The sequence below is a fragment of the Astatotilapia calliptera genome, chromosome 7 (assembly GCF_900246225.1).
Source record: "Astatotilapia calliptera chromosome 7, fAstCal1.2, whole genome shotgun sequence".
NCBI classification, from domain to species: domain Eukaryota; kingdom Metazoa; phylum Chordata; class Actinopteri; order Cichliformes; family Cichlidae; genus Astatotilapia; species Astatotilapia calliptera.
This window is the reverse complement of record NC_039308.1, coordinates 2,036,210-2,050,576: the sequence shown is the minus strand read 5'-3', so window position 1 is coordinate 2,050,576 and position 14,367 is coordinate 2,036,210. Positions and strand designations below refer to the sequence as shown.

Here is a 14,367-nt window from a genome sequence, read left to right as displayed (position 1 = left end):
GGGAGTGCAGAATTATTAGGCAAATGAGTATTTTGTCCACATCATCCTCTTCATGCATGTTGTCTTACTCCAAGCTGTATAGGCTCGAAAGCCTACTACCAATTAAGCATATTAGGTGATGTGCATCTCTGTAATGAGAAGGGGTGTGGTCTAATGACATCAACACCCTATATCAGGTGTGCATAATTATTAGGCAACTTCCTTTCCTTTGGCAAAATGGGTCGAAAGAAGGACTTGACAGGCTCAGAAAAGTCAAAAATAGTGAGATATCTTGCAGAGGGATGCAGCAGTCTAAAAATTGCAAAGCTTCTGAAGCGTGATCATCGAACAATCAAGCGTTTCATTCAAAATAGTCAACAGGGTCGCAAGAAGTGTGTGGAAAACCCAAGGCGCAAAATAACTGCCCATGAACTGAGAAAAGTCAAGCGTGCAGCTGCCAAGATGCCACTTGCCACCAGTTTGGCCATATTTCAGAGCTGCAACATCACTGGAGTGCCCAAAAGCACAAGGTGTGCAATACTCAGAGACATGGCCAAGGTAAGAAAGGCTGAAAGACGACCACCACTGAACAAGACACACAAGCTGAAACGTCAAGACTGGGCCAAGAAGTATCTCAAGACTGGTTTTTCTAAGGTTTTATGGACTGATGAAATGAGAGTGAGTCTTGATGGGCCAGATGGATGGGCCCGTGGCTGGATTGGTAAAGGGCAGAGAGCTCCAGTCCCACTCAGACGCCAGCAAGGTGGAGGTGGAGTACTGGTTTGGGCTGGTATTCAATTCAATTCAATTCAATTCAATTCAATTTTATTTATATAGCGCCAAATCACAACAAAAGTCGCCTCAAGGCGCTTCATAGTGTCATGATTCGAGTTTTGAGGAGAAGACAAACGACTGCATGGTCTCAGTAGATGTCAGAATAGTGATTTTTATTACACATATGTACATATGGGGAAGATGAGCATCACAAGCCTTTTAGAGCCGATCTCCCCCGAACAAGCATCTCACAAGGCTTTTATTACAATGATGACGTCAAGTCACATGATAAGTATCAGTCAGTTCTCAGAACTCAGGAAGTTCCCCTCACTCCACAAGTTCTCCTTATAAGGCCTCCAGATGTTTCCACTCAGCCCAGCACTCAGAGAAAACCAGTGTGTGTTGTGTGTATATCTATTCGTGTCTATTGTGAAAGTATATCTATCAGAAAACTGTCCTCAGACAACCCTCCTATTCTTACTAAGTGTGTGTGTACACATTCATGTGTTATATAAGAGCGTGCATGTACTTTAAAGGCCTGTGTACGTGCAGAACTACACGCAGGCGGGCCGGGCCCAACAGGACGGGTGGGTCTGAATGGTGTGACTGCACTAAAGTGCAACAACTTAAGTAGATAACAAGAATGATACAGAACCTCACTGAACAATCAGTGTGCATTAATATTTACTCAAAGTAACACAGATGTAATTAAAAGATTATTCTGTCAACCGATTTAACAATGGTAAATGATTAATCAATGATAACTAATTGTGAGAATACATAATAAAATATCTCCTGGTCACAATAGATACAGAGAAAAACCCAACAATCATATGACCCCCTATGAGCAAGCACTTTGGCGACAGTGGGAAGGAAAAACTCCCTTTTAACAGGAAGAAACCTCCTGCAGAACCAGGCTCAGGGAGGGGCGGGGCCATCTGCTGCGACCGGTTGGGGTGAGAGAAGGAAGACAGGATAAAGACATGCTGTGGAAGAGAGACAGAGATTAATAACAGATATGATTCAATGCAGAGAGGTCTGTTAACACATAGTGAGTGAGAAAGGTGACTGGAAAGGAAAAACTCAATGCATCATGGGAATCCCCGGCAGCCTACGTCTACTGCAGCATAACTAAGGGAGGATTCAGGGTCACCTGGTCCAGCCCTAACTATATGCTTTAGCAAAAAGGAAAGTTTGAAGCCTAATCTTGAAAGTAGAGATAGTGTCTGTCTCCTGAATCCAAACTGGAAGCTGGTTCCACAGAAGAGGGGCCTGAAAACTGAAGGCTCTGCCTCCCATTCTACTTTTAAATACTCTAGGAACAACAAGTAGGCCTGCAGAGCGAGAGCGAAGTGCTCTAATAGGGTGATATGGTACTACAAGGTCATTAAGATAAGATGGGGCCTGATTATTTAAGACCTTGTATGTGAGGAGCAGGATTTTGAATTCAATTCTGGATTTAACAGGAAGCCAATGAAGGGAAACCAAAACAGGAGAAATCTGCTCTCTCTTTCTAGTCCCTGTCAGGACTCTTGCTGCAGCATTTTGGATTAGCTGAAGGCTTTTCAGGGAGTTTTTAGGACATCCTGATAATAATGAATCACAGTCGTCCAGCCTGGAAGTAATAAATGCATGAACTAGTTTTTCAGCGTCACTCTGAGACAGGATATTTCTAACTTTAGAGATGTTGCACAAATGGAAGAAAGCAGTCTTACATATTTGTTTAATATGTGCGTTGAAGGACATGTCCTGGTAAAAAATAATGGATTGGATTTATATAGCGCTTTTCAAGGCACCCAAAGCGCTTTACAATACCACTATTCATTCACTCTCACATTCATACACTGGTGGAAGCAAGCTACAGTTGTAGCCACAGCTGCCCTGGGGCAGACTGACAGAAGCAAGGCTGCCATATCGTGCCATCGGCCCCTCTGGCCAACACCAGTAGGCAGTAGGGTAAAGTGTCTTGCCCAGGGACACAACGACCAAGACAGAGAGCCCAGGGATCGAACCGGCGACCTTCCGGTTACAGATGCGATTCCCAACCCCCTGAGCCACGGTCGCCCAATAAAAAAATGACTCCAAGGTTCCTCACAGTGTTACTGGAGGCCAAGGTAATGCCATCCAGGGTAAGAATCTGGTTAGATACCATATTTCTAAGATTTTCAGGGCCGAGTATCAGCAAAGATGAGCTTGTGGGGCCTTTTCGGGTTGAGGATGGAGTCAAGCTCAACTCCCAGTCCTACTGCCAGTTTCTGGAAGACACCTTCTTCAAGCAGTGGTACAGGAAGAAGTCTGCATCCTTCAAGAAAAACATGATTTTCATGCAGGACAATGCTCCATCACACGCGTCCAAGTACTCCACAGCGTGGCTGGCAAGAAAGAGTATAAAAGAAGAAAAACTAATGACATGGCCTCCTTGTTCACCTGATCTGAACCCCATTGAGAACCTGTGGTCCATCATCAAATGTGAGATTTACAAGGAGGGAAAACAGTACACCTCTCTGAACAGTGTCTGGGAGGCTGTGGTTGCTGCTGCACGCAATGTTGATGGTGAACAGATCAAAACACTGACAGAATCCATGGATGGCAGGCTTTTGAGTGTCCTTGCAAAGAAAGGTGGCTATATTGGTCGCTGATTTGTTTTTGTTTTGTTTTTGAATGTCAGAAATGTATATTTGTGAATGTGGAGATGTTATATTGGTTTCACTGGTAAAAAGAAATCATTGAAATGGGTATATATTTGTTTTTTGTTAAGTTGCCTAATAATTCTGCACAGTAATAGTCACCTGCACACACAGATATCCCCCTAAAATAGCTCAAACTACAAACAAACTAAAAACTACTTCCAAAAACATTCAGCTTTGATATTAATGAGTTTTTTGGGTTCATTGAGAACATGGTTGTTGTTCAATAATAAAATTATTCCTCAAAAATACAACTTGCCTAATAATTCTGCACTCCCTGTATATATACACACACACACACACACACACACACATATATATATATATATACACACACATATATATACACACACATATATATACACACATATATATATATATATATAATTGGGAGAATTGAACAATACATACATACATGCACACACAGACATACATATATATATATATGTATGTCTGTGTGTGCATGTATGTATGTATTGTTCAATTCTCCCAATTCTTTTGATCTTTGGGCTGAAGGAAGGACAATACTCGGTGTATAAATGCTCAATCAACAATCCTTTATTCCATACAATTCAACACTTTAAGAGCACAAACCCTCCGGATGGGGAGACATGCATGCAGAGTGACACAGCAAATCTCAAACTGGTGGAGGGTTACTCAAGCTCTTATAGCCTCTAATGGGCAACACCTAGTCGTAAAGGCCTAAACATTCACATTCTTTCTCTCACACGGCGCCCAAGTTATGACCTCGGCTCATTGTTTTTCCTGCTCCCAACAAGGTGGTGGGGTGAACCTCCTGTGGAATGTGCTCTGTCTCCTCTGCTATCAGAACAGCAAGGCCCTGACTCTCTGCACACAATATTCTCTTCTTAACTCAGCAGTATAGTGCATCATAAAACAATATCATCCATTCACAATAAATCAGCAGTCTAATGTTCTAATATATGGTATACATATACATATGTGTATGTATGTGTATATATATGTATGTTTGTCATTGTTAACGTCACACCTAAAAACATAGCTTTTACTTTACGGTACAACAGGTATCATTTACCGTAATACCTGTTATATGCACGCGTGATACACAATAATAACACATAATAACCAATCAGACAGATTCATCAGGTAACATGAGAACATTCACTGCCTGGAACAGCGTATGGATGCTAGGGCTCCGGTGCACCGTCAGCCTCAGAATCTCCAGCTACTGGCTGCTGTGCTGCTGTAGATGGAGGGCAACCAGCTATGTGATGGTGATTAACTTATTCACCACAAGGTGTCACTGCTGTGCTTCCCAACAACACTCACGCTACAAGGTAAGAGTCCCCTTTGTTGTGTCAGTTAGTGATGGAGACATATACAGGTATTTGCAGCAAACTATAATTGATTGTTCTTCTCTCCTAACTTCAGTGCAGCTTGTAGAATAAAAATATAAATGAAACTGTTAACATTAAAGCTAACAGCTGGCTGCTTTCACCTTTACTTTGTGCTACATTCCTGTTCATCAAAACATCATTGCAGACAAATAAGGTCTCCATGTACCTGACCTGAGTGCATCTCTTAGAAACAAAATATCACCTCTCATTCTATTGGCTGTACCTTCCAGTGTTGGGTAAGTTACTTTAAATTAGTAACTTAGTTACATTACTAGTTACTTCTATCAAAAGTAACTCAGTTACTTCAAGTTACTCGTTACTTTCAGAGTAACTAGTTACTAGGGAAAGTAACTTTGGTTTTACTCAGAATTCTCTTGTTAATGTGTTGCTTCCGTAACTGGATACCCAGCCAGACTGTCAGTCTTCTAGCTTGCTTACTTGCCACAGTGCACTGTGCCACCTACCAATAGAAAGGAAAAAAGTAATGTGCACATTTCCACGAGAGAAATCCCACGCCTGATTCTATCCTATCCTGCTTTTTACATCCAACACAAAAACTGCAGTCGTGGTGCTTTCGATTGTACTCAGAACTCGGAAATTCTGCCTTCTGAATAGGAAGATGTAGGTAACACCAGACTGCAGATGAGCTGCTTACAGGGCTGGACTGGGACAAAAAATCGGCCCGGGGAATTTGACTAGAGACCGGCCGCCATTATAGGAAAAATCATAAAGCCTTTGAATGAAAATAAACCCTGTTGTGACAGTGATGTTCACTGTTCTGATGGTATATATGCATCAATCTATCAATCGTTTGTTGTAAGATTCAGATAATTATTTTTTTAAAAGTGAGACATTTTAAATGATAATAAGAAAGAAAAGTATTTCTTTGTGCCCCCCTCTCCCTGTTAATGCCCTACATGGCCCCCTGGCAGCACTTTGCTAGACCCGCCCCTGCACAGTTACCAGCTGTCAGCTACTTAGAAAAGGATCCTGGTGTTATTTGTCTCTCAGAAACAGTTCATAACTTCAACTCATTCCTGTCACCTAAAAGGTAAACCTGTTTCTCCATCACCTGTTCAGCTCTGATGGTTCAGTAAGGACATCTCCTGGTTTCATCTTCATGTTTCCCTCTCACCACATAACCAAACCCACATCATGACCAGCAGCTTTACAGCTGTGGCTCCAGCAAACATCAGCTGATACTAGAAAGTAATATTAAATAAATTCTAACAACAGCTGATCAAGCTTGAACGTGCTGCTGTTGTTTATCCGCTGGTTTCCTCTTTCTGGCACAAAGTGGTCGATAAACAAACAACAGAGAAAAGCCGATCAGCTGATCATTGATCAGTTTCATGATTGAAGTAGAAACAGGATAGGGAGGGGGGAGAATGAAAGAAGAAGAGGCAGCTGTGCAGCAAAGACACAGAATAACTGCAGCTTTGTCTGTTTCATTGTAGCTGAATTACGGGACAAACTGTTCCTTTTCACCTCAATAAGAAACGCGTAATATTTTCTCTGAATACCAGACGATTCTGTTTTTTACGGGACGGTTCAACATCAGTAACATAGCACCACCCAGCTGTATAGAAACTCCGTCATGCTAGCTAGCACGCAGTACGAAAAAGTCAGCACAGCTAAAATAAACTCCACCTAAACTTGGTTCATATCTGACCCAGAGAGACTGCAGGTCATAACTTCTTACCTGAAGTTCAGTTCACACTCGGACCGGCGGCCGCCTCGGGTCTCTCCTCCTGTCTCCCCTTTCCCTCCTCCACCTGCTGCCTCCACCACTTGCTAATGTTATTGAATCTGTGGAAGCTCCGCGACAGCCACCACACGAACGAATAACGTGCCTATCTAAATCCCAGTAACGAGTAACGCGTTCCTGGTTTTGGCATAATAACTAGTTACCGTGCTACTTACCACAATAATAACGTAGTTACTGTAACGCGTTACTTAATAACGCGTTAGTCCCAACACTGGTACCTTCATGATGTAAACAATGACGTGCATGCAGCGCAGGTATCGCCTCCAACTGTGCAGCCTTACTGGGTTTGCTGTGAAATATTTAAAGAGATCAAATATTTGCCGCTCACATCAAACTGGACTCTATGAACTAGAATTAGTTCAAAAACAATTGGTTAACATTTCTGTTTTTACATTTACGATTACCAACACACACCACAGAAACGTCTTTTCACAGAGGGCCACTTCCTGTGTGGATGAAGCAAACCGACAGCAGGCAGTTGTGATTCGCTGGCTGTGACTCACCTGAAGCGTTACAGGCCTCTCTGCTTGGACTGTTGGGCTGAGGCTCACCTGGGTCAGGATTGGACCGTCTGTGCTCAGAACATCGGCTCACTCTGATTCAATTCATGTCAGAACAAAACCAAGAACAGCTGGGTGGTAACTAAGTACAAAATACTTAAGCATTCCAGGTATCCGTGCTTTACTTTGAAGTATTCTGCTGATAATAAACGGGGCTAACGCAGATCGTTGTGTCTGTTGCTGTACGTCAGCACAGAGATGTTTCAGATAAATCACCTAAAAAACTCACAAGAATGAAATTGACATTCATTTTCCTCAACACCTGAGCAGCAACACTTGTGACCTCCACTGACTGGTAAATACCCAAACTCTTTACTCCTCTGCTCCTGTACGATGGGAGATTTTACCCTGGAGTCATCTTTGTTAAAACCAGCAGCAGTTTAATATTTTTAACTATGCTTTGAAAGTGTTTTCTTCAAATGGGAATTTAGAGTTGAAACGTGTTGTATTCAGCAGCCAGAGGCTAAATCCTGCCCTTCACTAACTTTAATACATTTTGACCTGCCAGGTTGTAGCTGTGGTCCGGTGCACAGAAGAGTGCACCTCTGCTGCATTTGCAATAAAAAGCTGACCAACGCAGAATGAAACTTAAAGGGAAGTTGGTGCCGGAGACAAAGAGAAACCTGTGCATGGATCTTCTCTCTTGATTTGTTGCAGGGAGGCTGCAGGGAGTCACTGAGCTCAAAGGAGTGTGTAGCTACGGCACAACAAGCAGTTTCTTTGAGCCGAATATAAAAGTGACGGAGCTTTATGTGCAGGTAAGTTGTAAGACTACGCCCGTTGTCCAGCGTGCTGTTGCCTAAATAACAAAGAAAACAATGACCCTGTCATGTCTGCGTCAGTCTTGAAAGGACAAACAGCATAATTATGCAGTTGCCACTTTAAAATAATCCTTCTTGTCAGTGGAAATTCTTTGTCATTTCCCAACACGGACACTTGCAGCATGCTCTCATTTATGAGAAACTGGTGGAGTTTCTACGCCCAAAGATAACGATCTTTCCTCAAATGCATTCTTTTGTAAAAACAAACTCACAGTGAAGAATGTGAAGGTGGACACGTATCAGTGCCACTCTGTTAACCTGCTTAACCTGCAGTAACCGAACATTCAAGAGATTCCCCACCCCACCCCGAATGCACAGACCGAGTGGATAGCTCACAAAATGTGTCTTTTTTCACAACAAATTCTCTCTTAATGTCCATGAAAGAACTAGAAAAGCTGATCGCGTCCTTGATTGTTAACGTGAGCTTGTCCATTGCTCAAATGAGCTGAGCTTTAAATCAGCAGAAATAAAAAGCTAAGTGTTTCTTTAATACAGCAGTTAAATGTGGAATCAGCTGCTGCCACTGGGTCCAGTTTTACACGTTTGTATGAAAGTATATTTAAAGCTCCAGAAAAGTTTCATTTACCCCTAAAGATGCAAAATGCTCTTCATGCTTCGTTAGAAACTGCATTACTTATAAATGTGGAAATTATATATTTATTATTATTTATTTTTAAAAAAGGAGAACACTGAGGTCGATTAGCTCAGAACTTTGTTTTATATCTTCTCTTTGAACAAGATAGAAATTTAGGGGTAACATGGCCTTACAAACCTATTACACACAGCCTATTCAGTTCATAGGCTGTGTCTATGAACTAAAATTAGTTGAAACAATTGGTTAACATTTCTGTTTTTACGTTTGACTACGCACGTTTAGCTTCATTTCTGCAGTTCCACAATAGTATGTGTGTTTTATCCCTGGTATGAAAAATGTTCAGCTGCTGACGGGACAGAGTTCTTTGGAGTCGTGATGCAAAAACAACCTTTATCTTCACGGCGATGTCACACAGACACACTGAACACTGATTCTGAGGAATGCTTGACTTAACAAACACTGGTTGTTGCACAATCACAAAGCAGAACATGAACATATTTCAGTCTTCTTCTTCCTCCTGCTCCCTTCAGGGGGCGCCACAGCAGATCATCAGCCGCCATCTCCTCCTATCCCAGCATCCTCCTCTGTCACACCAACCCTCTGCATGTCCTCCGTCACTGCGTCCTTTGAGGTCTTCCTCTTTTCCTCCTGCCTGGCAGCTCCATCTTCATCACTCTGTCCAGTATATCCACTGTCCTTCATTCCCTGCTTGGTCATCTCTTTTCACTTCCTGTGTCATTGTCTTTTATTTTCTTATCTCTAGTCTATGTCAGAGCGCCTGTTTCCAGGCCCCGTCTGCGGTCTCCAGTTCCTTGTGCCTTTGGATTTTCTCCCTTTTGGACTTTTCACTTTTGCCCATTGGGACTTTGTTTTGTTTTCTCATTGTTTGTTAAATCTCACCTGTTTTCCATGTCTGCATTTTCACATCTCAAAGTGATATTTGAGTCAATTTCAGGGCCTGTAAAGAAGTTTAATCAGTAATTCAGCTTCTACCAGGTTCTGACTGTGAGCCTCAATTACACATACAGTCGGGGAAGATGGCCCCACCCCTCCCTGAGCCTGGTTCTGCTGGAGGTTTCTTCCTGTTAAAAGGGAGTTTTTCCTTCCCACTGTCGCCAAAGTGCTGCTCATAGGGGGTCACATGATTGTTGGATTTTTCTCTGTATGTAGTATTGGATTGTCTACCTTAGAAGAGGAAAGCAGGTATTTGTTAGACCTTTCTCAACTTCAACACATTCTGTATACATGTTCTTCTACATGAGGTGTATATGTACAGTGGCAAGTGTTCATATTTTCTGCTTGTGAAGTTGTGTCTCATTGTTGTTTTTTAAATTCTTCAAATGCAGTCATCACTTCAAACTATTCACAGTAAATGATTTTTTGTTTCTATGGGCGGAGTCTCCAACTTTGTGATTGCAGCCTTTTCTTAGAACATAAATCTGTGTGTAATCCACCAGTTTAATGTATCCTTCCAGTTACTTTGGAAGCTCTCACACTCAGACCTCTGAGCCGAATCTGAAACTTCCTTTTTGAGAGATTTCAGGTTCAGCTCATCAGAGCTTCCAGATGAAGTTCATCCCAGTTTAATTCTGATACCACTTACAGGGTCTTTGTGATAAATCCTTAAAGTATTTTTCTGGAAAGATCTCAGCTTTAAGGGCTTCTCATCCATCTCACCCATCATCAGCTTTAGACCCAGTTCCAGCTTCTGAATGCTTGACTGTCTTCCAACAGTTTGAGCCAGTGTCTTATTCTGCTTTAAAAGATATAATTGATCATCTCAAAATCTCTGGTTCCCCGCATGATATTCTTTCTTCTTGTTTCTTTAAGGAAGCTTTACATGTTATTGGTCCTTGTATCTTATCTCTGCTGAATGCATCATTGTCATCAGGTTGTGTACCGTCTCTCTAAGCATGCTGTTGTGCAACCTATTATGAAAAAGAAAAATCTTGACCCTAATGCTCTCACTAACTACAGGCCGATCTCTAAACTCCCTTTTATTTCCAAAATATTGTAAAAGGTAGTTCTAAAACAACTTCAGGCCTTTTTAGATGTAAATGGTATTAATGACAAGTTTCAGTCTGGTTTGAAACCTCGCCACAGCACAGAGACAGCCTTACTTAGAGTTTTTAATGATCTTCTTTTAACTGCTGACTCTGGATATTCTGTGGTTTTAGTTTTACTTGACTTGACTGCTGCTTTGGTTAACCACAACATTCTTCTATCAAGAGTGGAACATGTTGTTGGTCTCAAAGGTTTTATCTTGGTTTAAATCCTACCTCTCAGAGAGGTCGTTCTCTGTTGCTATGGGGCAACACTCCTCGGCTTCTGCCCCTATTTATTGTGGTGTGCCTCAAGGGTCCGTGCTCGGTCCTGCTCTCTTCTCTTTGTACATGTTGCCCTTGGGATAAATTTTTAGAAAATACAACATCTCCTTTCACTGTTATGCTGATGATATCCAGATTTATTCACCTTTGAAATCTGATGTGACTGCTTCTTTGCAACCTCTGTTCAACTGCTTGCATGAAGTTAAAATTTGGTTATCACATAATTTTCTTACATTGAACGAGACCGAAATCATAGTCTTTGGTAGTCACACTCCGCTAAACCAGTTAGCTGATGCCCTAGGCCCTCTCGCTAGCCATCTCTCGCCCACTGTAAGGAACCTCGGAGTGTTCCTGGAGGGCTCTTTTAAACTCGAGAAACAGGTCTCCACTGTGGTAAAAAACAGCTTTTACCAGTTGCGTCAGATATCCAAAGCAAAGCCATTCCTTCCTTTAAAAGATCTTGAAAAGCTTATCCACGCATTTATTACATCCAGATTGGACTACTGTAACTCCCTCTACTCGGGCCTCCAACACTCCTCTCTTTGCCGGCTCCAGTTAATTCAAAATGCAGCTGCGCGTCTTTTAACAGGTATGAGAATTCATGAACACATAACTCCAATGTTAGCCAAATTACATTGGCTCCCTGTTAAATATCGCAAAGATTTTAAAATTCTTTTGTTCACTTTTAATATTCTGAATAATTTAGCGCCCAGCTATCTGAACTACTCCACTCATACAATCCCAACAGAGCAGATCGTCCAATCACAGGCTCCTAGCACAACCTAGGTCTCGAATGAAGTCGAGAGGTGACCGGGCCTTTGCATCCGTGGCACCCAGACTCTGGAATAACCTCCCTGTTCATGTTCGTACTGCCGAGTCGATCCAGTCTTTTAAATCACGTCTTAAAACTTATCTTTTTACTTTGGCTTTTGATTCTAACTAGTTGGTCTAGCTTGTTGTGTTGTTACCTATTGTTTGTTGTCCTGTTTTATTGTTTGTTTTAATTGTCTCATGCTTATACTGACTGTGAAGCACTATGGTCAACACTGTTGTTTTAATATGTGCTATATAAATAAATTTCGATTTGATTTTGATTTGAATTCAGTCTAGTTAAGTTTACTTCTCCATGGCACCGTTACAGTTCTGTTACCTTTCTTTCCTTACAGTTCACCATGGATAAGCTGGTCTCCGAACTTTTCGGCCTCTGCCCAACCATCATCGAGATGTATGACAATATGAAGGACAATGACGAACGCTGCAGGCGGATTGCTGACAGGGTCAGAGCTTTGGAGGGACTGGTTTTAACCGTCAAAGAAAGGGGATCAGGCAGAAACTCTGGCGCTGTGGAGAAAGCGCTGAAGGAACTCCACACCATCTTGAAACATGCTGAGAAACTGGTGTCAAAATTCTCAAAAAATAATCGGCTTAAGCAGTTCATGATGTCAGGCAGCATTGGAGCAAAGTTCAGCGAGGTGAACCAAAGACTCACTGAGAACTTCCAGATGCTTTCTGGAGCTCTGCAGGTTGAGCAGAGCGACATACTGCACAAGGTGTATGAAACTGTTTTAGGGCGCCCCTACACACCGCTGCCTAACCCCCCATGTCCTACGTTTTCCCCAGCAGCACCGCCTATCCCCTCTCCTCCCGTGCCTGCCGCCTACATCATGGCACCCATGCGGGCTTCGACGCCTGTTCTGGCCCAGCCTTTCTGCAAAACTACAACAGTTCGCGTTCTTGTCTCCAATAACATGCCCCCGATGCCCGTCATTAGGACCATCAGCCCTGTTTCTGTCGTCAGAACTGTTTCACCGATGGGTTTTCGGCTCTACTAGTTTGGCCAGTCGCTTTGCATGATTTGTGATCAATAATAATCCCTATTTAATCCTCATGGGCCTTCATTCCTCCTGGAAGGTCTTCTTGACTGGGAAGCTGTGAAGGTAACTTTCATTCTCGAGAAATTCTTTTGTAAAAGAAATACTACTTTTTTTCACGATTAAATAGATTTGAGAGGGATTCAAAAACAAACAATTTTAATAAAGTTTTGTGAAACAATGAAATTATTCCTTGCTGAAATGAGTGCACACATATTTATTCTCTTTCACATTGTTATGTAATTTGTGTCCTCTTGTCCTAGTGCTAAATGAATCTCTAATAAATCAAGGAGCCTATGTGTGTCTGTGTGGTTTTCATCTAATTTAACAATCGTTCATCTGATCTGCTTCAAACTGTGCAGTCTGAGGATGCAGCGTGGTGATCAACAGTCATGTCATGGTCCTGCGGCCATGACTCAGTGACTTTGTGTTTATGTTCTTTATTGTTATTATTCTCTTTATTATTCTTGGGCTGTTTTGGGATGGTTTGTGTTTTGGGATTTTAGATACTGGGTTTTGGGTTTGTGCTCCCTCTGTTGGTCCCTGGTGTTAGTGTTCCCCTGTCTCGTCAGGTTAATCAGGTCCAGCTGTTTCCCCCACCTGTGTGTGATTTCCCAGTGTCTCTTTGTGTACTTATAGTGTGTGTTTTCCTCTGCTCCTCGTCGCGTCGTCTGTGTTCATACCCTGTGAAATCCCCTGCGTGCTCTCCCTGCTGTTCTCCCTTCATGTTCAGGTTTGCCACTCCTTTGTGTAGTTTCACCCAGTTTAGTTCATCCTTAGTTCTGTTTTGCCATCTCCACTTTATGTTTGATATTGTCAATAAATCGCCTTCACATCTGAGTAAGTGCTGCATTTGAGTCCTCCTTTCCACTCTTCACACGGCCGCTGCCCCGGACCGTGACAAGTCATTGGCTAATAACGTAGCACTACACCCTCTCGTCCAATCGCATAAGCCCATGAAATGTCCCCTGGCTTCACGGACAGGGTTTACGTTGGAATAAGTTGGACAAATCTTTTAAAAGTTGCCAAGAAATATCTCCCACTAATGTTTCTGTCGCATCGGTGAGCTGAAACGCCAAACTAGTCGGATCGAGTGTTCAGCTGTTGCAGAGAAACACTGAGCCGGATGAAAAACCTTTCCTGCGTTTCTGTTTTCTTCTTCTTTTCTGGAATTAAAATTCACAGTGAAAACACCACAAAGATCAAGAATAATACATTCGTAGGACTTTTATACTTTTACACATCACATATAAATCAAGTTGAAGAATGAAGCACATCATGAGCTAGTTAATTATAATAATCTCAAATATTTTAAACTTTGTGATTTCAGAGGTTTAACAAAGTTTCCTATAATGTGTGGTCTGATCTTCATTGCAGGACACAGTAGAACGTGTTATTTTCTTGGGCTGAATTTGATGCCACTCCTTTCTGTGTCTCCTCCAGTGTCTCCTCCTGCTCTGCTAATTTTGCCTCCAGCTTGGACATTTTTTTCTCGTTTATCCAGCTTCATCTCCCCGATCGATGTGTAGAGCCCCAGACAGCGATATGTAGTCATCAGTGAGGCTCTTGTTCAGATTTTCAAACTCTTCCACATCTGATTCATCTT

General features: G+C 42.2%; 1 protein-coding gene across 1 annotated transcript; it reads left to right on the top strand.

Annotated features, from left to right (window-relative positions):
- The first annotated feature begins 6,807 nt into the window (after positions 1–6,807).
- Positions 6,808–12,856, top strand: LOC113027209 (mixed lineage kinase domain-like protein). The gene is made up of 3 exons (XM_026176831.1): positions 6,808–7,442; positions 7,656–7,905; positions 12,057–12,856. The coding sequence occupies exon 3, from the start codon at positions 12,063–12,065 to the stop codon at positions 12,720–12,722; it is 660 nt and encodes a 219-aa protein (XP_026032616.1). The 5' UTR covers positions 6,808–7,442; positions 7,656–7,905; positions 12,057–12,062; the 3' UTR covers positions 12,723–12,856.
- Positions 12,857–14,367: the final 1,511 nt, after the last annotated feature.

Excerpts from the sequence above, each read along its gene's own strand:
- LOC113027209 (XM_026176831.1), top strand. The coding sequence starts at position 12,063 with ATGGATAAGCTGGTCTCCGAACTTTTCGGCCTCTGCCCAACCATCATC.